General features: G+C 42.3%; 1 protein-coding gene across 3 annotated transcripts in view; it reads left to right on the top strand.

Annotated features, from left to right (window-relative positions):
- Positions 1-22,179, top strand: part of ogdhb (oxoglutarate dehydrogenase b) — a 31,206-nt gene extending 9,027 nt beyond the window's left edge. The window contains exons 5-24 of one of the 3 annotated variants that reach the window (XR_004895067.1): positions 3,659-3,774; positions 4,138-4,292; positions 6,073-6,219; positions 6,516-6,606; positions 8,163-8,342; positions 8,418-8,546; positions 10,236-10,415; positions 12,801-12,953; positions 14,001-14,103; positions 14,221-14,349; positions 14,824-14,974; positions 16,840-16,967; positions 17,889-18,067; positions 18,206-18,277; positions 18,760-18,885; positions 19,048-19,120; positions 19,543-19,706; positions 21,101-21,255; positions 21,499-22,025; positions 22,072-22,179. Coding sequence is in view for 1 of the 3 variants with exons in the window: in XM_031287826.2 (XP_031143686.2) it covers positions 3,659-3,774; positions 4,138-4,292; positions 6,073-6,219; positions 6,516-6,606; positions 8,163-8,342; positions 8,418-8,546; positions 10,236-10,415; positions 12,801-12,953; positions 14,001-14,103; positions 14,221-14,349; positions 14,824-14,974; positions 16,840-16,967; positions 17,889-18,067; positions 18,206-18,277; positions 18,760-18,885; positions 19,048-19,120; positions 19,543-19,706; positions 21,101-21,255; positions 21,499-21,619 (2,552 nt within the window). In the remaining 2 variants the exon portion in view is untranslated. Of the gene's footprint in view, positions 1-3,658; positions 3,775-4,137; positions 4,293-6,072; positions 6,220-6,515; positions 6,607-8,162; positions 8,343-8,417; positions 8,547-10,235; positions 10,416-12,800; positions 12,954-14,000; positions 14,104-14,220; positions 14,350-14,823; positions 15,035-15,696; positions 16,172-16,839; positions 16,968-17,888; positions 18,068-18,205; positions 18,278-18,759; positions 18,886-19,047; positions 19,121-19,542; positions 19,707-21,100; positions 21,256-21,498 lie in introns of those variants that run through there. The other 2 variants (XM_031287826.2, XR_004895068.1) reach the window with 2 other exon arrangements.
- Positions 22,180-22,485: the final 306 nt, after the last annotated feature.

The following is a 22,485-nucleotide window of genomic DNA, read 5'->3' as shown; positions in this document are numbered from 1 at the left end:
ACCAGTTTCCTGTGGTTTATCATTAGACTATTAACTAGTGTTGGGGTTGTTCATGGTGTCCTCTGTGTCGGTTTTCATCTGTTTTTGGGGAAAAGTGTATTGAGCTCCAGGGGTGGTAGTTCTTGGAAAGGCGGTGCGTGTGTGTTTAGGGATGGGTATCATTAGGATTTTATCGACATCGATACTTATTGATACTCTTGTCGACACTTTTCTCTATAATTTGGTGCAAGAAATAAAGACATAAAAAGATTCAACAGTTGTTTTATTTGTATGTTTTTGCAGAATTAAGTTGTTTCACGAGTTTCATGCAGATATATTTAGGAAAAGTAGCCTGACAAGTCAGACCCACATCCAGATGTTGGGTCTGGAAACTCACCATTGACGGAGCTCAATCCGAGGGGCGGGATAAACGGTTGTCTTTCAAATTCATTCTGCACGCAATAGGATAGCTCTACAACCAACCAGAGCAATGCTAGTTGATAGATTCAACTTTTCCGTATCCGGTCGGCAAAACTCCAAACACATCTTCCTTTTTTAAGAACGACTTCAGTGCCGTTCTTTGTTCTTTTCTCAAAGAAAAGCTGAACTCCAAGTCTTCCAGAAGACCGCTGTTCCCAGCAGCAGCAGCCATAAGCCCCCCTACCGACTCTATACACGATGTGATTGGCCTGACCAGAGTTTGGTTTTTCCAGCTTGCAAGCCAACAGAGAGTTTCTAGACGACCCTGGCTGCAAATTAAATTTGCTGCCGCTGGGGCGCGTCTAGATTTCTAGGCTATAGGAAAAGGGCAATTACTAGAAATGTCTGGACCTAACTATAAGCAATACAAAATTAGTTTTATCTGGTTATCAGAACCGCTCACACTAAATTCAGCCGAGCAGTTTAAAATAAGATTAGCTTTTCCACCTTAAAGGTCAGCCCCACCTTAAAGGCCGCTTGGTAATGTTGAAAAACTGGCATTTCGTGTCTAACACTAGTGTCATTTTTTCATTTTGCGCTCTAAAAACCCAGGAGAAGGCCTGCGGTACCCATCCCTACGTGTGTTTGTTGGCTCCTGCTAACCTTTGCTCAGCAGCCAGAGGGCTCAAACAGGACTTATCGAGGCTTATCTGTGCTTGCTTCATTAAAATGCTACTTTGATTAGATTGCAGGCAGATAGTACTTGATTACTGCGTTTAATCATTCGGCTTTTGTATTGACCCATCAAAGAAAACCAAGTTCTGTGTGTATTTATGTACAGGGCGGTTCACGGAGGGGGAGGGAAGTCTAAAGATCCCTTATGTAACAGAGAGCTGACTCTGTAATATTGGATTGAAAAAACTCCCTGTCCTCAGCACAGCAGCCTGCACTAATTTGCTGACAGCGATGTAGAAACACAAACATAGATTCAACCCTGCTCCCCTCCCCTCCTTCTGTTCCGTATTGCCTTATCTCGGTTTGGTGCAAAAAGGACATCACATGCTTCAGATAACACAAGCTATAGTGTCTCAGACTGTTTCTCCTCACAATATAGACATAGCATTCAACCAGCAAATCCATCTTATCAGTCCTGGTTGTTATTTGCGTTCAGCTGCTTCTCACAGTATCTTGTCTAACATACCGTATGGTTTATTACAAGGTGACATTTAAGAATTCCTAGTGTTAGCAAAGTCCAGCCAAGATTTGTTAACATAAACTCACAAAGAAAAGAAGGTCAGAACAATGACAACTTTAAAGCTGGTCCATTAGTAAAAAATGATTCTGTTGCATGACCTTTTTTTCCCACAGTTTTATTAAAAAACGGGCTAACCAAAAACTAGGGATGGACCGAATCCAGATTTTTGGGATTCGGCCGAATACCGAATCCACTGGTTAAGATTCTGCCGAAACCAAATACCGAATCCTCCTCCCATCCTCAGTCCATAAACACAGTAAACACAGTAATGAAGTAAACAACATCCACAGCCTCTAAAATAGTTAAATGTTACAACTTAATGTTGAACTCACACGCTCTTTTGACATCGTAGGAAAGCACATCACTATCGCCAGATGAGTGACAATTTTGTTCGGCAAATTTTCGCTGACCACTGTGTGATGAAGGCATGTTGGGTGGGTGAAATTAGAAAGCTAACGTTAGCTAACGAGCAGCAGCTGGCCGTTCGGTCGCTCCGCTCCCGCTGTAGGGAGTCTCATTTACCGAGAGAACGGCTGACAGCCTGGGAGAGGCACTGTCTGGTTAACACCAGTTTTTAACAGTGACTGTCCTTCCTTTGCTGTACCTGAAGTTGCTGCATTTTGGCTGCTGTCTGTAGATTCCTTCATGCACAACTCGTATTCTTTCGGATGTTTCATACCAAATGTTTTAACAGCGGCCATGTTGTGAATTGTTTAGGGTCCTTGTCCCCACTAGACAATTCGGCATTGCAGATTGAACATGTAGCTGGACTTGAATGTCCTTCTTTTGACTGAAAGTACTGCCAAACTACACTTTTTCTGCTCATGAGCTCCATTTTCACTTTCTCACAGCCTACTGCATTGAACGCTCCACCTACGTAAACACCTTCCCGTAATCAACGGCGGCGTCATCGCGTCGACCAGCGCAGTGCGCGTAGTGCAAGCGTAGGGTTCAGTTAAGTGGAAAAAATTTCTACGGTTTGGCAGAAACCGAACCCCGTCAAAAAGCCCAATATTCGGCCAATCCTGGATTCGGTGCATCCCTACCAAAAACAGAACCTCCACACAAAAAAACTAACGGATTCATTGATAAGTCAATCAACCGAAAATGTAACGGTTACTGTTGTAACACTCGGAGAGCGCAGACCTCCTCCAAGGCCAAATGCATTATCTCGCTAACGACAGTGAAAGATAATTCATGTATCCCCCTGTGAATCGGATCCGCTTCAAAATGAAATGGGTTCTTTCTTGACCTGTGCTACACCCTTCCACTAAATTTCACGAAAATTGTGCCAGCAGTTTTTCCGTAATTCTGCTGACGAACAAACTAATTTTGAAGGAGATATTTTTACATAGGCAAGGCAGCCTTATTTGTACAGCAACAGGGCAATTCAAAGTGCTTTACATAAAACATATAAGAGCAGTTAAAAATTATTTAAAAAAAAAAATTAAAAACAGATAAAAGACGAGAATAAAATTTACAGTGCAGTATATAAGAATAAGTTATCCGATTCCAACTTGGGCCTCCCAGAGGACTTATGTTAAATGAACAATCCACACATCTTGGCGTGGAAAAAGTATTTATTTTATAGTACAATTTCTTCCAGCTTCTCAATTGTGAGAATTACCTGCTTTTCTTTGTCTTATGCGTAAAGTAAATATTTTTGGGATTTTTAAGATGTTTATTTTCTGACATTTTATAGATGCAACTATTATTTGGTGTTATCAATTAATAGGACACTTCTGTGACACACTGCATGGAATCACAGCATTGTCAGGAGTGGCCGTGATTGCCGGCGGCTGCGTGGAGTGATCCATATTTTCAGGTTTTTTTAAACGGTATAATACTAGTACAAACAGAACATGGGGTGTAACTCCACTTGGAGTGTGTTCTGTATAACTGTTCCCCGCTCTTCCCCCCCTCCCCCCATTTCCCCCACCTTAACCTGGTCTGCATTCCTGTACTCGTTTGGGATTTCTCCTCATGTTAATGTCTTCACAACAGGTTTTTACGGGCTGGTTGAATCCGACTTGGACAAGGTGTTCCGGCTTCCCAAGACCACCTTCATCGGTGGCAGCGAGGGCTCTTTACCTCTCAGAGAGATTATACGACGTCTGGAGGTAAAATACTTTAAAATGAGTTAACTTTGTTCAAATAAATCCACATTCCTATACTGATAATAACTTGATTTGTATAGCACCTTTCATGCAGAGATGCAGTCCAAAGTCCCTCACGAAATGGGATAAAAAAAACATGTAAAATGTATGATTACAAAACTCTGCCATTAAAATTAAATGAATAGGAAAACTTTAGAGCTGACGGATGGTGGTGGAATTACCCCAAATTAAAAGCCAGAATAGAACCGTCCTTAATTTCGAGAATTTCGAGCGCAGCTTCTAAAATTTAACCAAACAAACGATACTGAAGACTAGACTCGTTCAAGTCTCTGTTTGACGATTCACATCGTTCCCTCTCTCTTCTAGATGGCCTACTGTCAACATATTGGAGTAGAGTTCATGTTCATTAACGACATGGAGCAGTGCCAGTGGATCAGACAGAAGTTCGAGACACCGGGAATCATGCAGTTCAGCCTGGAAGAAAAGAAGACACTTTTGGCCAGAATGATCCGATCCACAAGGTCTGTTGTTGTTGTTTCTTCTTCACATTCCTCAACACACCTCAGTAGTTAATGTTTAACTCTCGCCAAAATGCAACCTAGGGTCTTTTTGGGAATATAACCGAGTCAAACTTTCGTTTAAAAGCATAATTGGGACAGAAGCGCCACTTTTAAGATTGACCGTATTTTCGTTTTCGGTCAAATGGCCTTTTGAATGGGAGTGCTAGGGGCACTACTATGATCACATCAAAATTGCTATACCGAATGCAACGTAACGGGGAGGAGAGTAAAGATGGAAAGCTCCTAAAGCTTAGTTCCATTTAACGCGGATAATTAGTTGTTTTGTCGTTCATATAAGAATGACATTTCCAAATTTGGACTAGATGAACATGAACAATATCGACACCGACAGATAAGGGACTATTATGAGAAGGAGATTAAAAACTGACCCTGACAATAACGTTATTGATGTGTTTTTGAAAGCCTGTGAAGGAAAAAAATGTAAAGTAATCTCAACCCTATACAGAAGTTTGTTGTCATGCAGGAAGACCTCCTCTCTTTATATCAAAGAAAAATGGGAAGAAGAGTTGAAGGAGCAAATAACTGAGGAGGAATGGTTTAATATTTGTAAAACGCAGTGCACGGCGACTAGCTCCAGGATTTGGAGAGAATTCAATTGTAAAAATATGATCAGATTTTTTATAACTCCAAACATTAGGAAGGAAACTGTATGTAACCAGCAACCATGCTGGAGAATATGTGGACACATGGATGTAGCCCATATGCATATTTTTTGGTCATGCCAAAAGATAATAGGATATTGGGATAAAATATGGCGGGGTCTAAGAAAAATTATAGGATACGAGATACCCAAGTCTTGTAAGGTACTTTATCTGGGAAATCTGACACAAGATATAATTCAAAAAGAGGATGAGTATGTTGTTAAAGTTCTGCTATCGGCAAGTAAAAAAGCAATAACAAGGTTATGGTATAAAGCAGAACCCCCAACCGTGGAGCAGTGGGTGAGCATTGTGGAAGAAGTATTTGTAATGGAAAAAATTACACATAAACTACGATTACAAGAGACACAATTTCAGGAAAAATGGACAGTTTATAGAACACAGCAAGAGGACACCACCATCACCACTGGACAATAAGGACACTGATGTGAATAATTGCTTTGTGAAGTGTGTAAAACCGGACACTGTAACTGTTGACAGAAAATTTCAATAAAAAAAAATAAGTAGGAAAAAAAAAGAGTGACATTTCCTCATATGGAGTCCGTTCATTCACATTCGGAGATCGACACTTTTGACTGGCGAGATGGTAGCGCCCGGAAACAACAGCAGCTAAAGTGAGTCGGTCAAAACCTTACTTTTTAGTAAACTCTGTGTACACAACCAATGTTGTCAATGCTTTCGTTAAGGTGTAGAGCTCCTGGTGATACTTGGAGCAAAGTCTCATGTTGTGTCGAGCCTTCTTAGTGTTTTAAAAATAGATATTTTGAGGCTAGCATAAAAGTGCCCCTAGCACTCCCATTCAAAAGGCCATTTGACCAAAAACAAAAATACGGTCAATCTTAAAAGTGGCGCTTCCGTCCTAAATATGCTTATAAACAAAAGTTTGACTCGGGTACATTCACAAAAAGACTCTAGGTTGCATGTTGGTCGAGAGTTACGCTTTAATTTGAAAAGCATGCAAAGCAGCTGGAGGGCGAGGTGTTTTTCTGAGTCTGGGGAAGGAGGATGGGGGACAGATGTTCTGAGCCACATTGTGAAGCAGCACAACCACCTGTTCACAGGTTTGAGGAGTTCCTCCAGAGGAAGTGGTCTTCGGAGAAAAGGTTCGGTCTGGAAGGCTGCGAATCGCTCATCCCGGCCCTCAAGACGATCATCGACAAGTCCAGTCAGCGCGGAGTGGAGAGTGTGATCATGGGGATGCCTCACAGGTAAACACTGTTGTTACGTCTTTTAGATTTAGTGAAAATGTGTAGTCTATATCCACGACGTTCCACTTAAATTATTTCATTTTTATTACTTGTTTATGTGATCATTTTGTCAGAGATTTGGCTCCCCCCCCCTTTTTTAAATCTGTTGTTTCACATTATGAATTTGATGCCTGACAAATATATATATGTCTCTTATAAACTCAACGCTGACAGTCAGTCCTTTCTTCACATGATACCATACGATGAAATGAATTTGCCTGACTGTTCCTTCCTAATGTGTGGTTCTCCGTCTCCAGAGGGAGGCTGAATGTGCTGGCTAACGTGATCCGCAAGGAGCTGGACCAAATCTTCTGCCAGTTTGACTCTAAACTAGAGGCTGCTGACGAGGTTTGACCATTAACTGCTGAGAGAGATTTAATCCACTGTCAATTAATCTGTTGATTTTTTTTTTTAAGGATTCATCGATTATTTGTCTAGACCAGTGGTCTTCACTATAGGAGAGACAGTTTTACCGCAAAGTATCAAAAAGTTACATCCAGTCATAAGTAGCATGTCTACTTATCAATCTGCCATCCCTGAACATACAATATGCAATTTTTTCTACATAAGCCCATCATGTATTTAAGCACCCAAGAAGACACTTAGGGCCCCTATCTTGCACCCGGCGCAGCTCAAAGCCCGAAGCAAGTGTCTTTGATAGTTCAAGACCGACGCAGTTGTCAATTTTCCGTCCAGCACCCGCGTCGTTTAAACAGCAAATGCACCTGTGCCCATCTGTGCGCCCATGGGCGTGCTGGTCTTACAGGGAGGTGTGTTCAGGTGCATTCTGGGCGTATTGCTATCTTGAGGCAGCGGGAAGTGATCACACCATTGACCAACAAAAACCTGGTCGAAAGTTGATATCCCAGCATTTCATTGTTATTTTAACAGCAAATTAGTAAAATGCTCCTAGGCTTATGCACAACGCGCGCACACTGTGCTTGTTACACACACAGGGACGCACAGCAGCACACACACATGCAGAAGATTACATATAAAAATATTACGGTGCAAATCCTCCATCATAATAGCAATGCTCCAAGGTCCAAACGCGCCTGGCTTTTAAAGGGAATGGGAGATGATCTCTGATTGGTTTATTGCATGTTACGCCCAAAACACACCTCTAATTAACTAAGTACAACCTTTTTGAACCATGCGCACAGATCCTTTTTCTGCCATCAAACTAGCAAAAGTGGATTTGGACACACCCTAAACGCACCAACGTTTTAGATCGTTAAAATAGGGCCCTCAGCGTTAAGAGCTGGAAAGACCCAAACTAGAAACTCAGTGAGTCAGTGTTATTGACGGAAGGGCAGAGCAAGTTTAAACATCTTTTTTTTTTAGTCTATATTTCTGTCTTGTAATGCCACTGTTTGGGTATTTTTTAAATCAAAATTATTTGTAATAAAACAGACTTAGATGAGCCGCGCAATGAGCATCACTGGTCTAGACTATGACTTGTTTCTCAGAGCCCAATGTGATTTCTTTGCTCGACATTTGATGAGAGGAAGTGAAGTGAGAAGATTGATACCACCCTATGTCTGGAGAGTAGAATCCATCTTCTGATCAAACTCTTGGCAATAAAACAAATAAGCATATTTTCCAAAATGTCAAACTGTGTTTTAAAATAGCGTGTTTTGACTTCGTTCTGACTAACAGGCCAGAAAACAAAAAGATAACCAATTTAAAATCATAGAAGAGAGTAAAGCTGAAAAGTGTTTGAGATTTTTTGACTTGATAAATGACCTTAACGATTAACTGACAATCTAAATTAGGGTAATTAATTTTCTCTTAAACAACCAATCGATTTAACAGCTAATCATTTAGCGCTAGTTGTAGTGTTGTCATGGAAAATTAAGCCTGAATACGGTAGCTTTACCTCTTTCCCGATGCTCTGCTCTCAGGGTTCTGGTGACGTGAAATATCACTTGGGGATGTATCACAAGAGGATGAACCGAGTCAGCGACCGGGAAATCACGTTGTCACTCATGGCGAACCCGTCCCACCTGGAAGCAGTGGACCCGGTGGTGCAGGGAAAGACCAAAGCTGAGCAGTTCTACTGTGGAGACAATGAGGGCAAGAGGGTACGCTGAGTTTTATACAAACATATGGAAGAAAAAGCTTGTAATGTGTTTGTAACCTGACGAATGATTTCCCAGGCGATGTCCATTCTGATTCACGGCGACGCTGCATTTGCAGGCCAGGGTATCGTGTACGAGACGTTCCACCTGTCTGACCTGCCGTCCTACACCACACACGGCACCATACACGTGGTGGTCAACAACCAGGTACGCACTGTTAAGCCTGATTTATGGTTCTGTGATGATTGAGCCTAATGAGCACCTCCCCAGAAATGTAACTACACGTCTGTGATTGGTCTGCTTGGACATGGCTTCGCAGCGTCGCATTTCCCTCTTACTAATTACCGGGTTCTCCTTCTCTGTAACCAACATGAAATCGAGGAAAGGGTTAACTTTTCCTGCTACAGCTTTCCGACCGTGGTCAGAAAGCACAGGGGAGATACTTTGTTTCTCGGTCTCCACCGCCGGAGTGGGTACTCGCTCCGAAGCTAATCTCCGTCACTCTCTTACTGGCTTTACCACACACTCCCTACGCACACGCACGCCGGGTCTGCTATTCTCTTAAAGAGAGGCTACAACAACGCAAACACACCAGCACACAATTATAAATCCTCACAACTAGGGTTGGGTACCGAATCCTAAGCAACCGGTAGGAATCGGACCGGATTACAACGCAAATTACGGTTCCTCATTTCGGTTCCACTTAATGTGTCGACTGAAATATTTTCCCTCTGTCACTCCGAAACGGACGTAAAAATATCCCACTTTCTCTGTAGTCTACTGTTAGCTAGCTACCGTAAATGTAGGCTACTTTTAAAATGCCATATTTTCCCTCTGGGCTCACCAAAACGGACGTAAAAGCCTTTCTTTGATGTCATTTTTCAGTTTTTCAAGAATCGGTTTAGGAATCGGAATCGTTCTAAAAGTACTGGTTCAGCATTGGAATCATAAATATCCCAACCCTACTCACAACTGCGTTGGCCACTTATGTACTGTATGCTACAGCTTAGGTTCTGTGTAGAGCGCTACTACTATAAATAAGCATTTAGTGTGCATTCACACACACTGCGGCGGCCCTCAGGCGGTCCGGTGGATAAGCAGGTCTTTCCACTCATTTTGAATGTGATTAGTGTGTTTAGCTGCCTGCGGCGAACATTTCGGAGCAATTCAACTTTTAGAGAAACACAACCCGACGTCATCCTGCATTGACCAGTCATATAACTGGCGATCAGACTTGTCCGTGTTTTTGAGGGCAGTGTGAGAGTCCTGTACAGGAAACGGGAAACATCACTGCCTCTATCGCTGCCACAAGAACGTTTTTAAAACTCCAAACGCAAGCACTGAACTGCCCGGGAGTTTGTGGAACAGTTGACCATTTCCTAAGTCCCTCCATCTCTTTTCTTTCTCCGTTAAATGAAGCTGCCTTCAAGTGCGGTCAGAAATGTCAAGATCTACAAACGATCTGACAGAAAAGAATAATTGTGAAATTTAAAGTCTACTTGTGTTACATTGGGGGGGTTAAATAACCCAACACGACATTGCACACATGGGCTGTGTCAGTGACACTACAACCCTGCGGCGTATCGCAGGGTCGCTTTTTCTGGTCTGTTTTTCAGCATATACTGTGATTTTGAAGCTGATTGAGTCCAAAGAGTTTACCTCAATTAAATATATTGAAAACCAGTTTAGCTACATGAAATGTTTTCTTGAAGTGGTGAAGGCATGCTAAATCATGGAACAGCGACCTGCTCCTGAGATTCTCATTTTACCCCTTTGTTACTTTATTTTGGATTTGATTGAACACAGATTGAATACACAGCATGAAACGACAAAGGAGAGTACAGTTTGCTGGTTTTGCTGTTAATACAGTCATTATTGATACTGTCATCCACACAGATCGGTTTCACCACAGATCCCAGGATGGCGCGTTCATCTGCTTATCCTACAGATGTCGCACGGGTCGTCAACGCTCCCATCTTCCACGTCAACGCAGACGACCCGGAGGCTGTGGTATATGTGTGTGAAGTAGCAGCCGAATGGAGGAACACCTTCCATAAAGATGTAGTCGTAGACCTGGTAAGTTTATAAAAACTATTCTTCATCGCTCTTACATTAAATGCAGGGAGTTTCCTCTTATCAGATGATGGTTTGGGGGTTTTTAAGGTGGATCCCAGGCAGAATGAAGACATTTTAATTATCTACTGACAACAGTACAGCCTTTTTTTTGCTGCATGTAGGGCTGCAACTAACGATTATTTTAATAATCAATTAATCTGTTGATTCTTTTTTCGATTAATCGATGAATCGGATAAAAAAACAAAAAAACATTAATTTACATCAACTCAATACATACTTACATACATACTTGTTGTTTTAGTTAATAGTTGTGTTAAGGTAAGTAACCCAAAGAGCAGATACAGACAACACACACACACACACACACACACACACACACACACACACACACACACTCACTTGAATTATTACCATCATTGTAGTAAGTGCAAGTTAAGTTCATTTGTACACCACATTTAAACACAGCTTAAGATGTCCAAGTGCTATAAAAGAACTTTAAAATGAAATTAAAAAGTACAACACACACAAATATATTTGCCAACAATAACTGATATGGGACCAAACACAGAATATATACATGACAACAGATTGAAAAATTAATGGGCCAAAAAAGGCGAGTGAATAAAAACGTGTCTTTAGTCCTGCTTTACTACTGTTATTAACGAGCTAACGCTAGCTTGTCATGCTAGTCAAGTTAGATAACGAGTAAACGCCACACCAGCACCAGAAGAGGGACGTTACGTTCCTCACTTCAGAACGGAACTAAAGTAGGATTGTGTGACTTTACCCTGCTGTTGAACTCCCTTCCTCCTTATCAAGGACTCCAACATGTTTACGTTTTAGGTGCTGAATCATCACCGTGGTGCGCCCGTGCCATGCCGTGTCGCTTTTGCTTATCTTGCAATTAACACGTTTTCGATTTATTTAGTGTGAAATGCTCCCACACCTTGGATGACTTAGGTCGTACTGATTTCTCTGCCTCCACCATGTGTTTCAGAACGTTAAGGGTCTCTCCGGTCTCTCTCCGTATTTCCTCTACCCGCGCTCTGCTCTTTCTTCTTTTCTTTCGCTCCGCACTCAACTCAATTGCTTTTATCTCCGCAGCTGAGTGGCGTGTCGCGCGACACAACGAATCGATAATGAAATTCGTTGCCAACTTTTTTAATAATCAAATTTTATCGATTCGTTGTTGCAGCCCTAGCTGCATGTCATTCCCCCCCTCTCTCCCCTTTCATGTCTAAGCTGTCCTATATAAAAGGTCTAAAATGGCCATAAATAAAACAATTATATTGCACATATTTGTTATAGTGTCTTTGTGCATACTTTTTGTTTTATATCTACTCTGTATTTATGTTCTTGACTGTAGCAGTACTTTGCTTTATTGATAATTCCCTTTTTTTAAATGTTTATTGCTTTCCTGTTTGCACCTAATACACCAAGGCAAACTCCTTGCGAGTGCAAACTTGCCTTGCAATAAAATCAGATTCTGACTCTGAAATGTATTGCATCATTAGCTACAGCTTCCTAGAAATTGAAGAGAGAGGCCTGATAGGTTTCGGGAAGTCGAGCAACTACTTTCAAGGACAGATTGAAAGCAGGAGTGGTCACCTTCATGCCTAAACCCTCATGTGTTAAATTCAGAGAAACCGTGTGCAGGTACTGTAGGGACAGGGGAGGTTTATGGGGGAGAGAGATCAGCGAAGTTCAAAGTCAAAACATAGGAAAAAACCTCTCCTGTTTAGCAGCTCAAAGTAGAACTGTAAGCCAAGTATAATGTTTGAAACCCAGTCTGAATCGAAGGATTCGGACTACTGAGATAAAGTCTGTTGTGAGTTGCATTTGTTTTATGTCGTGTTGTTTAAACACGTCGTATTGCAAAAGTGTTTACTAGATCTGAACGTCCACACTCGCAGACGGGGGGGGGGCGGCGTTAGTCGTCAAAGAGCGTGGTAGAGACGCGATATTGGTTTAATATGGGGATATAATAGCTTTCAGACAGACATTCATAGTGTTGCACTCGGTTGTTGACACAAAAGTGACAGAAATAGTAGTTAAAAACCACTTGAGAGAGAAGGTCAAACCCTGGCTCCTCTTACCTCCACACAGCTGACCAATCACAGTGTGAAAGAGATGTTAATCTCAGATCCTCAGTTTCAGAAAGTTAAAGAAATTGTCCGACACAGCCCCCCCCACTCTAATTCTGACATTGGAAAGGTGTGGAGGTATGGGTTTACCAAGCTGCTACAACGTCCGACAAGCAGTTCAGATGGAATATACCGGCGCCTTAAAAGATATTTATAATATATAAAAATGGTCACTTGATTGTGTGCACAAGAGAAATGTGATAAGAAAAGCATGCCTAAACTCTTGCCTCCTCACATTCAGGTGTGCTACAGGCGTAACGGGCACAACGAGATGGATGAGCCGATGTTCACGCAGCCGCTGATGTACAAGCAGATCAAGAAGCAGATAGGGGTCCTGCAGCAGTTTGCTGGAAAATTAATCGCAGAGGGAGTCGTCACAACACAAGCCTATGAGGTAAAGTAACATGCACTGCTGTAGGTCATACCGCTTGTCATCCAACATCTAAAATATGTGCAAGATTTTGTACTAGACAAGGAGGTTGTCTTGCACAGTGTGACAGTTTTAAACCATTAAATTCTCTATATTCCAAAAAGCCTCTGTGTCACATTTACCTTTTGACAATTTGCAATCTCAATGTGCTGTTTGTACACAGAGGAGGAGAAAGACGTCACTGACAGACATCTCTGCTCTTTGAGACATAACGAAACATCTCTACTACCTGAATGAAACCGTGACGGATTAGTTTGACGCAAAGAAAACCATGCAAACAAGCTTGCAAGCATGCTTTTGAGAGAGTTTGGTGCAAATGAAAAAGGTTTTGTGAAGGCAGCAGGAACAAGACAGAATAATTGATGCCTTTCAGGCTCAAAAATATAGATTTCTGCATATCTATTTGCAATTTGTGTGAGGAGCTAAACCCTTGTGCATCCCTTAAAAAAAAAAAAGTTGCTCTGATGTCCTTACAGGACAGAAACGTCCTTCATCAAACACTGCAGTGCTCCATAAAACGGCAGCAATGCCCCGTGTAGAAACCGGGAAAAACAGCATGTTTTTGCCCCATAGAGTTAACATGGGATCAAAAACTGGGTTTTAGTGGAGACATTTTTGTCCTTAAGGGTCAGAGTGTCTATATTTTGGATACACAGTTTATTATGTACTTATTATAGGAGCTGAATTGATTAAAAAGCCAAAAATGTCCATAGAAGAGAATGAAGTATTGTACGCTGACGACAAGCCACTTCGAAGCAGTAAACCCTGTAAACTATAAGGGAGAAATGAATGCGGTCCAATGTCGGAAGCAAACACCTTCTTCCTGTTCTGAAAGTTGCCACAACTCGAAAGCTGTCAAACCCCCTTTCACCCTCTGGAGGAGGTGAATCCGTTGGGCAACCTGTACAGGCTTGTGGCGAAGTAATAAGCTACTATACACAAGGCAGAGAGTGGCTACTTTGGACACCGGCACTGTGAAGCTTTCAGTAAACTCGCATCCATCTCTTTCAGGAGGAAGTTGCGAGGTACGACAAAATCTGCGAGGATGCTTACGCTCGCTCCAAAGATGAGAAGATCCTTCACATCAAACACTGGCTGGACTCACCATGGCCTGGTAACGAGTCTTGTTTTTTTTTGTTTTTTTTCCCCGTTTAATGAATCTTATGTTTAAACTGCAGTGGACTTTTTTTGCAGCATGGGTCTGTGATGTCTTTGTGTGTCTTGTCTGTAGATTTTTTCACAAAGGAGGGACAGCCCAAAACTATGAACTGCCCTTCCACTGGCATCAGTGAAGAAGAGCTCAACCATATTGGAAACATTGCTGCCTCCGTCCCAGAGGAAGACTTCACGATACACGGAGGTACTGTCCGCTCTCCTCCTCCTGTTTCAACCACGGGTTAATGCATACTCTACAAGTAAAGCCAAAACGTCAAAGTACACGTCAAATACATTTTTCCCAAAGATGCTCATTGTCATTTCACGTAGTTCCGATCTTGCTGATGTTTGTTCAAGTGTTCATTTTTCTGATAAATTTGGTTTTAATTAGTTAATTGATAAAAAAACTGGGATTGACTCGCGATTGGTTTTGGGCGAGTGTATGGGCGGGACTTTGGTATCGCAGCTCCACTGTCCGATCACTACTGTGCAAGACTCTGGCTCCAAAATTACAACATGGCAGTGCCTGTATCCGGGATATTTTGGGTTCACTTTTGTACAGCGGGAGGAAATGGAGACGTGTCGTCCATGTTTATATACAGTCGATGATTTCAACCCTCGTAACGTGCTGCCAGTCTCTTTTAAAACTGTATTTTGATTCTGTGTGTTCATGTTTCAGGTTTGAGTCGTATCTTAAAGGGCCGTGCAAATATGGTGAATCAACGATTGTGCGACTGGGCTCTCGGGGAATATATGGCTTTCGGCTCTCTGCTCAAAGAAGGGATCCACGTACGCCTTAGTGGACAGGATGTGGAGAGGGGCACATTCAGGTAATGCATACTCAAAAAGGGAAGTCACTGGTTATATTTCTCTCTCTGGTTTTTTGGAGAGTCAGAATCAGAATCAGAAAGGGATTTTATTGCCAAGTACGTTGCACATACGAGGAATTTGTCATGGTGTTGTTGGAGCATGTCACACATACAAATATAAGAAGGATAAAAAGATATAAACAATATAAGTATAAACATATTACACACAGTACGTATTAATAACGATAAAATAAATTTAAATAAATAGTAAAATAAGTTAAACGGTAGTAAAAAGGAACGCTACAGCAGAGTAGGTACAGTGGCATGAGGAGCCAGAGGTGGGGTGTGGAGAGAGTCAGGGTGGTTTCCGAGCCTTGTTTAGAAGGCTAGTGGCGGAGGGGAAAAACTGTTTATGTGGCGTGAGGTTTTGGTCCTGATGGACCTCAGCCTCCTGCCAGAGGGGAGTGGCTCAAAGAGCTTGTGTCCGGGGTGGGAGGGGTCAGCCACAATCTTTCCAGCACGCTTCAGAGTCCTGGTGGTGTATAGGTCCTGGAGCGGCGGCAGATTGCAGCCAATCACCTTCTCTGCTGACCGAATGACACGCTGCAGTCTGCCCTTGTCCTTGGCAGTGGCAGCAGCGTACCAGATGGTGATGGAGGATGTGAGGATGGACTCAATGATGGCTGTGTAGAAGTGCACCATCATTGTCTTTGGCAGGTTGAATTTCTTCAGCTGCCGCAGAGTAGCGAAAGTAGCAGCCGAGGGGAGGTACACCTTCCATAAAGATGTAGACGGAGACCTGCTAAGATTATAGGAGTTGTTCCTTATGGCTCTTGCATTATATGTAGGGGGTTTCCTCTGCTTAAATGTTGGTTTGGGATGTTTTAAGGTGGATCCCAGGCAGAATGAAGTCACAGAATGTCAACACATTTTAATCATCTACTGACATTCATTGGATCATTAGCCACAGCTTCCTAAAAATAGAAATATAGAAAGTAGAGAGAGGCCTGAGAGTTTTCGTGGGGAAAGATTGATAGCAGGAGAGGTCACCTTCATGTCTAAACCATCCTGTGTCAAATTCAGAGAAACGGTGTGCAGGGAGCACCGGGAAAGATTTGTGTAAAAGTGATTTCTTCCTCCTGAAGATCTTTATGGCTTCAGAGAAACTTCTCTACTTTGGACAACAGAAAGACGAGGCTGACAAATACTTAATGCAATTTGTCTCAGGAAATAGAGACAGAATTATGCTCTTTTTGTTTTTACCACTTCACTTAATTTCTCTTTTTTGTTTCTAATAGTTCTAATAATACTCTAATGGGTGATTTCACCTACTGTACAGCTCTCTTTTGCGTTTCAACTTGTATGTTGTTTTAGGATTTACTGCCATTTCATCTGTGACGTAAACAAGCTTGCGCAAAGATAGACGTAGTAATGGTTCAGTCGTTTACTTTTTCAAGCACTGTGCCGATCGGGCAACTGGCTGATTGTATTTACTGGCCCTATGTAACCTTTGGCAGAAGTGTTCTTTGCAACAACAGTTTAAGTTTTTCTCAGATTTTTTAGTGGCACAATTGAATGCACCATTAGTTTAACGAGGTGCACCATAAAGTTCTGTCAGAGCCCACATGATTTACCTGCCATGGCAGACTTCAGGGAAGCAGGAGGATTTTCCTGTTCTGTTGTTTATCCGTCATCTCCGACCCGGGCAGGCTACCGGTTAACGAGCGCAAGTAGGTTGGGGTTGAGAGAGAAAATATTCTGGGGGAATCGCCTCGGATCCAATTCAGTAGTTGAAATCGAAATCTCATTTAAATTTTTGTTGTTTAAAAACGAAATCGTGACAACCCCTAAATGTAATTGAAGTTTTTCTCTGATTTGCTTCCCAGCCATCGCCACCATGTTCTTCACGACCAGAACGTCGATAAGAGGATCTGCATCCCAATGAACTACGTCTCGCCTGATCAAGCTCCTTACACGGTCTGCAACAGCTCTCTGTCGGAGTACGGAGTACTGGGTGAGTAGCATACACACAAACCCCGTCAGTAGTTTTAAATGTGTTGGACCTGTGATTGAGGTTCACTTTAGAGAGCCATGCAGACATTTAGGCTACATCTACACTACTAAGTTTTGGTAATATCTTCTGCTAAGTTTACGCCTCGCGTCTGCACTACTCCGGCGTTTCCGAGCCAGTTCCACCTCGTCCAAGCTAATAAATCCCTGCTCTTACTTTAACAACATTGTTGTTCATTCTTCAGAATATTTTCTGTATTTTTTTTTTAATTTTTTGGGGTGACAGTAGTTCAGTCTGTAGGGAGTTGGATTGGGAACTGGAAGGTCACTGGTCCAAGTCCCCGTATGGACCAAAGTACAGAGTGTGGATTGGTAGCTGGAGAGATGTCAGTTCACCTCCTGGGCACTGCCAAAGTGCTCTTGAGCAAGGCACCGTACCACCCCCCCCAACTGCTCAGGGCGCTGGTCCAGCAGTCGCAGCCCACTCACTCTGACATCTCTCCATTTGTGCATGAATAGTGTGTGTGTGTGTGTGTGTGTGTGTGTGTGTGTGTGTGTGTGTGTGTGTGTGTGTGTTTTTCAGGCCTGTGTGTAGTGATTTAGAACAGAGTGTAAATTGTAATTGTAATTTCCCCACTGGGAATCAATACATGAAGTATAACTTCTACATCCATGAATTTAAACCGCAGAGTAACGTCAGACAATCTGCCGTGTGATATGGGTTGTCAGATGTGTTAATGTGGACGGAGATTAGTTCTGCTACTGGAGCTAAAACGAGCGCTTAAAAATGAAAAACTATTAGTGTGAATGCAGCCTTAATCTACTTTGGAAGTTAAGTTGGAGAACCGAACTCTGAAAATGTTGGAAAGTATTTGATTTGCCCATCACTGAACCTGCTTTGTTTGTCTGGTTTATCTGTGTGCAGGTTTTGAATTAGGCTTTGCCATGGCCAGTCCCAACGCGCTGGTGCTGTGGGAGGCCCAGTTCGGAGACTTTCATAACACAGCTCAGTGTATCATCGACCAGTTCATCAGCTCGGGCCAGGCCAAGTGGGTGAGACAGAACGGCATTGTGTTGCTGCTTCCTCACGGCATGGAAGGAATGGTAGGACCTAAGAGACTTGATCTGCCACATTCTGCATTTATCTCAACCTCACAGGAGGCTTTGTTTGAAATATGTAACGTGCCAACTCTTGATGTTATTTTTTTTTTATTTATTTATTTTTTTTATCTCTTCTCTCAGGGTCCAGAGCACTCGTCTGCCCGCCCTGAAAGGTTTCTACAGATGTGCAATGATGATCCTGATGTTTTCCCTGTGAGTTTGTGTCAGAAACATACCAATCCTCCCCCATTACATCTCCTTATAACTTCTGATTTTGCTCATATACATCAGATTGGATGTGTAGTTGAGATTCAGTATTACTTGCATATTTCTGCTTAGAAATGATAGACAAATTACAAATTTTAACTCCACAACCTGGGACTCATCATGTTTTTGAGTTTTCTTCAGTATCAAGTAATCCAGTGATAGTTGTCTGTCCATCCATGGGTTCACTGCAAACATGAACTGGTAATAGATAATTTGGCATGCTTTTAATTTGCCACAATGTGAACTAATTTAGTCTAAAGAAACGCTGTAACTTCCTGTTTACATCTTCCAAAGCATTATAGAAAGTGTAGCTCCAAAATAATGTAAGAAGTAAGACAAAGAATGCTAACAGGAGTGACAGAATGATTGATTGAATTTCTGTATGTTCTCACTTGCTTCTAACTCTCATCCCTACTTTAATTTGTCAGAAACTGTCAGAGGACTTTGCAGTGCGTCAGCTGTACGACTGTAACTGGATCGCTGTCAACTGCTCTACTCCTGCAAACTACTTCCACGTCCTCCGCAGACAGATCCTGCAGCCCTTCAGGAAGCCTGTAAGACACACACGCACACACACACACACACACACACACACACACACACACACACACACACACACACACACACACACACACACACACACACGCCATGAAACGTGACTTCACACACGAGATAATGCGGTTTAAGGTCACTGAGCTCTCTCTTTATCTCTTCAGCTGATCGTGTTTACTCCCAAGTCGCTGCTGCGCCATCCTGAGGCCAAGTCCAGCTTTGATCACATGCTGCCAGGTGAGCACCAAGATGATCATAGTTTTGAATTTTCAGATAGTTTTTATTATATTTTTAATTTTGACTTCTGGGTTTGATTTTAGTTTGAGTTAGTTTTCAGAGTGTGTTTTGCTACTTTTTAGTTTAGTTTGAGTTAGTTTTCAGTAGGGATAGACTGATTATCGGGCCGTTTTTTGGCAGTTTGCAGATAAACTGTATCTGCGTTTTATTTGCCTGATAACCGATAAAGTTAATGAATTAAAAAGTGTTCTACTTTGGCTCGGCTCCAGCTCTGTGTCTGTCCCTCTGCTTCGGTTTCTCTCACCACTGAGTCTGACTTCATGTCAGTTTAGTTTTTCTTGAAGGTTTTAGTTTTTATTTCGTTTCAGTTTAAGGCTAGTTTCTTGTCGTGTTATTTATAGTTTGTGTTTGTTATCCTGCAGGCACACACTTCATGCGTATAATCCCAGAGGACGGGCCTGCAGCGGCCAGCCCAGAGAAGGTGAAGAGAATCGTTTTCTGCACCGGCAAGATCTACTATGAACTCACCCGTGAACGCAAGAACAGAGGCATGGACGCCGCTGTAGCTGTCGTCCGTGTCGAACAGGTAACGTCCGAGTGGAACAGAAGGTGTGGAGTGTTTTGGAGGTGGTATCTATGGAGGCACCTACCGTTGTTACATAGCTTAAATATGACCTTACATGTTTTTTTCTCCCTAAAGAGTAAATTCTGTATTTCTTTGGTTCAGTTTTTGTGATTTTTTTTTTTTTTTGTGTGTGTGTCTTAGTAACTAATGGGAACTACATTATTTGAAAGCAAGACCACTGCAGCCTTTATACACACTCCAGTGTATCCACTCGGGGCATTTGTGCACCTTCGGTTAGCGCCCACTAACACCGAAATTCCACCGGCTGCGGATCGGCTCCGCTGCGTGTCGGCTGCGTGCTCCGCCGTCCTTCAATACCCCCTGAGTCCAGATTTGTTGCGTAACGGCTGCGGCCATGACTGACAGCTGTAGTCACGTAGAATAGAACCACAAAACCAACACCAGTTAGTTTCCATCCAGAGGAGTAGAGGGGAAACAACTCTGTGCTGTGTTTTCAAGGTGTAGTGCAGGGATAATATGATCCGCCGTGAGCATGTGTATTTTATTTTGAAAATTAACCGGATGTTTTATTGTGTTTCTGTGCTCGACTTCCTGTCCCGCACAAACTGCTGTGTGCTGAATTGCTGCCGGAGCTGGGACGCAGTCGGAACGCAGCCGTTCTGCAGTCAGTGGAAATACACACACTGACTTTAATGGAAACCTAATGACTCCGCCAACGTTTCGGAGCGGATCCGCAGATGTTACGCAGTTGGTGGAAATTGCCCGTAAAAGTTCTGTTTTTGCCGCTGACAGGCTCAGATTATTATTCTACGTGTCTGACAACATTATGAAAGGATCCCTACAGAGATAGACCTTTTAGTTAAAGAGTGAGATCATTTTTGTTTAACATGAAACAGCTTTTAAATCACCATCACCAAACGCACCAGACTCCATGTAAATAATCAGTACTTTTAGCGTGTATAGAGCCAGCATATCTTCACATGTAAATGGGTGAATTAAGGTTTTTTTTTTTTTTTTCAACCAAACCAGAGTGGTGATTGTTGGAACAGTGAGAAGACGAACCAAGACGGCTTTTGAGAGTTATTTTTTGTTTCTATCGACTTTGAACGAAGTGTGTTTCACGATGATAAAATTACTGTTTATTTAAATGGAGTCTGGTGGGTTTGTGCGATAGCAACTCGGGGCTGTTTAATGTTAAACAAAAAGGAGTATCCTGTAGGGATCCTTTCCATAATGTTGTCAGACACTTAAAATAATAAATAAAACAGCACTTTTGGTGGATGGACATTGAAGGTGTGTCCTAAATTATGGCAACTGCAAGCATGATTACGACCCAAATAAAAGTATTCTTAACGTCCGATTTTTCGGTCTCTTTTTTTTTTTTTTTTTTTCAGCTCTCACCCTTCCCGTTTGATCTGGTGAAAGCAGAGACTGAGCGTTATCCAAACGCTGATCTGGTGTGGTGTCAGGAAGAGCACAAGAACCAGGGCTACTACGACTACGTCAAGCCCCGCATCCGCACCACCATCAACCGCACCCGCCCCGTCTGGTGAGTTCTACCTACCGGAGTTGGAAGTGCCTCTGCTGTGAATGTGTGTGTGTGTGTGTGTGTGTGTGTGTGTGTGTGTGTGTGTGTGTGTGTGTGTGTCTCTGCTGTGAATGCATCGTGTGTGTGTGTGTGCCCCTCTGCTGTGAATGCATCATATGCTTATTTGTGTGTGTGTGTGTGTGTGTGTGTGTGTGTGTGTGTGTGTGTGTGTGTGTGTGTGTGTGTGTGTGTGTGTGTTTGCAGGTATGCTGGACGTGACCCGGCAGCAGCTCCAGCTACCGGAAACAAGCCGACTCACCTCGCGGAGCTGCAGCGTTTACTGGACACAGCGTTGGATCTGGAAGCGTTTGCAGGAAAAGTTTAACAACTCGACTCTCTCCCACTCATCTGTCAAGCTTCCTCTAGACTGACTTCACCTTTTTGAGGCAAAGTCACTTTGCATTGATGTGTTTTTTTTTTTTTCCCTCAATATATTTACATATCAGACCTTTTCTCAGGCGTCATCTTCAAACTAAATGCACAATGACTTCAAACACTGTTACCATGATTACCTCGTGTTCACAGTGACACTTTTATAGACGAATAATGTTAAGTTAACCTGCATTGAATGTATGAATTTATACAAAGTTAATTTGTAAGAAAACAAGTTTTATCTTGCTTTCATTTTGTTGATTACAAAATCATTTTGTGCCTGCTCTGCATGTTGCAGAATCTACCAAAATACCCGACGCAACCACCCGCTGAACAAATACTTGATAGTTAATAGATCCGTGGAAGATTGCCTGAATGGAAAAGGTTTAATTTGAACAACCAGAGGAAATGTAGAAAACAAAGATGCCCAACAACAACAAACCAAATCTGTTAATCAGCACCTCTAAAGCTCAGATTAAAGCCCCTACGAGGTGTTTTTAACTGGTTATGAAACAGTCTCAATTTAATATTGATGCCACTAGAAGACCTACGTAAGAAAACTAGACCCTCAGTGAGGAGATTGGCTTTTTCTATACAGTTCTTCTTAGCAGCCGGTAGGGCAATAACAAATAGTATAGTTTAGAAGTCATCAAAAACTCTCCAAATGTATACAAATAGTTGAATATTGCATGATATTTATATGTATATTCACAGATTTCACGGGAGTTTGTGAATGTTATTTGTTTATTGAGAACCATCAGTAGTGGCTGACACACAGCGGAAAGAGCTGTCATAAGGACACAGATCATTAACACATTT

The sequence above is a fragment of the Sander lucioperca genome, chromosome 14 (assembly GCF_008315115.2).
Source record: "Sander lucioperca isolate FBNREF2018 chromosome 14, SLUC_FBN_1.2, whole genome shotgun sequence".
NCBI classification, from domain to species: Eukaryota; Metazoa; Chordata; class Actinopteri; order Perciformes; family Percidae; genus Sander; species Sander lucioperca.
Note: the sequence above shows the minus strand (reverse complement) of the source record. Positions and strands in the feature narration are given on the sequence as shown.